The sequence below is a fragment of the Echinococcus granulosus genome (genome assembly GCF_000524195.1).
Source record: "Echinococcus granulosus chromosome Unknown EG_S00215, whole genome shotgun sequence".
Classification (NCBI taxonomy): domain Eukaryota; kingdom Metazoa; phylum Platyhelminthes; class Cestoda; order Cyclophyllidea; family Taeniidae; genus Echinococcus; species Echinococcus granulosus.
The window spans coordinates 20,016-21,588 of NW_020170595.1; the positions used below are offsets into that span (position 1 = coordinate 20,016).

The 1,573-nt window shown below is 43.5% G+C and overlaps 1 protein-coding gene across 1 annotated transcript; it reads left to right on the forward strand. All coding sequences in view use genetic code 11, as the record gives it.

Annotated features, from left to right (window-relative positions):
* Nucleotides 1–209: 209 nt before the first annotated feature.
* Nucleotides 210–521, forward strand: EGR_10388 (Histone H4; the record flags this gene model as incomplete). The annotated part of the gene is made up of 1 exon (XM_024499637.1): nt 210–521. One exon carries the CDS (start codon nt 210–212, stop codon nt 519–521), a length of 312 nt encoding a protein of 103 aa, XP_024345944.1.
* Between the last annotated feature and the right edge of the window lie 1,052 nt (nt 522–1,573).

Below are 1,573 nucleotides of genomic sequence, written 5' to 3' on the forward strand. Positions count from 1 at the left end.
CGATGAAATTAAGACGAAACATGAATTGTTGAAATGAACAGCAGTAACGTGTTGATTGGTTGATACAAGGGCAGCATCTACATGCAGATGTACAAATAGCATCGGTGGTGAGCGTGCCTTCTTTATTGACGGCGCACAGTTTCTGCCTTCTCTCCTGCTCTCTTGTCGTGTTCTTTGTGACTCAGGCTTTTGATGAACCGAGTTAGACAATGTCGGGCCGTGGTAAGGGTGGAAAAGGGCTCGGAAAGGGGGGAGCCAAGCGTCACAGGAAGGTGTTGCGTGACAATATTCAGGGCATCACGAAGTCCGACATCCGACGTCTGGCACGCCGAGGTGGCGTGAAACGCATCTCTGGGCTCATCTACGAGGCGACACGCGGTGTGCTCAAGGTCTTCCTGGAGAATGTCATCCGTGACGCCGTCACGTACACTGAGCACGCGAAGCGCAAGACCGTCACTGCCATGGACGTGGTGTATGCTCTTAAACGCCAGGGTCGTACTCTCTACGGCTTTGGCGGTTAGGCTGCATCGTAGCCGATGGGTGGACAGATGGCAAAAAACGCGGCATAAAATTACACCTCTAAAGTTCCGTCTTTTACCGCTCTAAGCAGGGCCTATATGACCTTCTAATTTCTGCTTCTAACAACAAGTGCTGAAGGATATAGGAGCTCTTAAATGAACATGAAGAATGCAAAATTCTCAAGCACTAAATAAAGTTCACTTTATGAAATCCTTCGGTATGCATCAAAATCTGCTGAATTCGTAGAAAAGGAAAAAAATTGTCCTTTTTAATTGAATCAATTTAAACACGCTGACAGAAAAAGAAAATAGCGCTTGTTTACAGGGTTCATTTGTGGATAAATAAGACTATGTTAGGTGCCTTTACAATTGCGCTCACTGCCAATATTCTTGAATCTCATGTCGTAACCAACTAATTTCAACAAATTTATGACGTTGATATGCTCGGTTGGAGGGGCTTAACACACCATAATCACCTTAAAGTGCTTTGAAAGTCATCATAACTATTGATAAAGTCAGAAAGAACGTGGGTTTCATCTAGTGTGCCACTCTATCTTTTTGGCAAGACTGCTACAATTAATGACCGTTGAGTTGCGAAGGGCCTAGGATATCCACTAAATCATTCTTGATAGAAAATGCAGGGCCCATCAGGTATATGTAGCAACTATGCCATTAGTAAAATTTAATTTTTCCTGCATATATCCTGACGTGTTTCATTATTCTATCTATAGCGGCATGGGCTGCGTAGTAATCGTCTCGTCAGCCCAATGACTCTAGGTGAAACAAAGTACACCTCAGATCAGGATCACGGGCGAAGGTGTGAATTATTTTACTGTAAAAAATTACATTATAATCATGGGATAGCACACAAAGGTCAGGGTGAAGTAAGAAACAGTTGTCTGCACCCTGAAAGCGATCATATTAACCTTGTTGAGATAAAGATCTTTGGAAAGACTTCATTTCTTTTGTACGGTATTTGATAGCCAGAGCAGCGTTTTGGTATGCAGTTGGAGGGATCCACGGGAATAGGATTCGACATAGATGCATATCCAGCC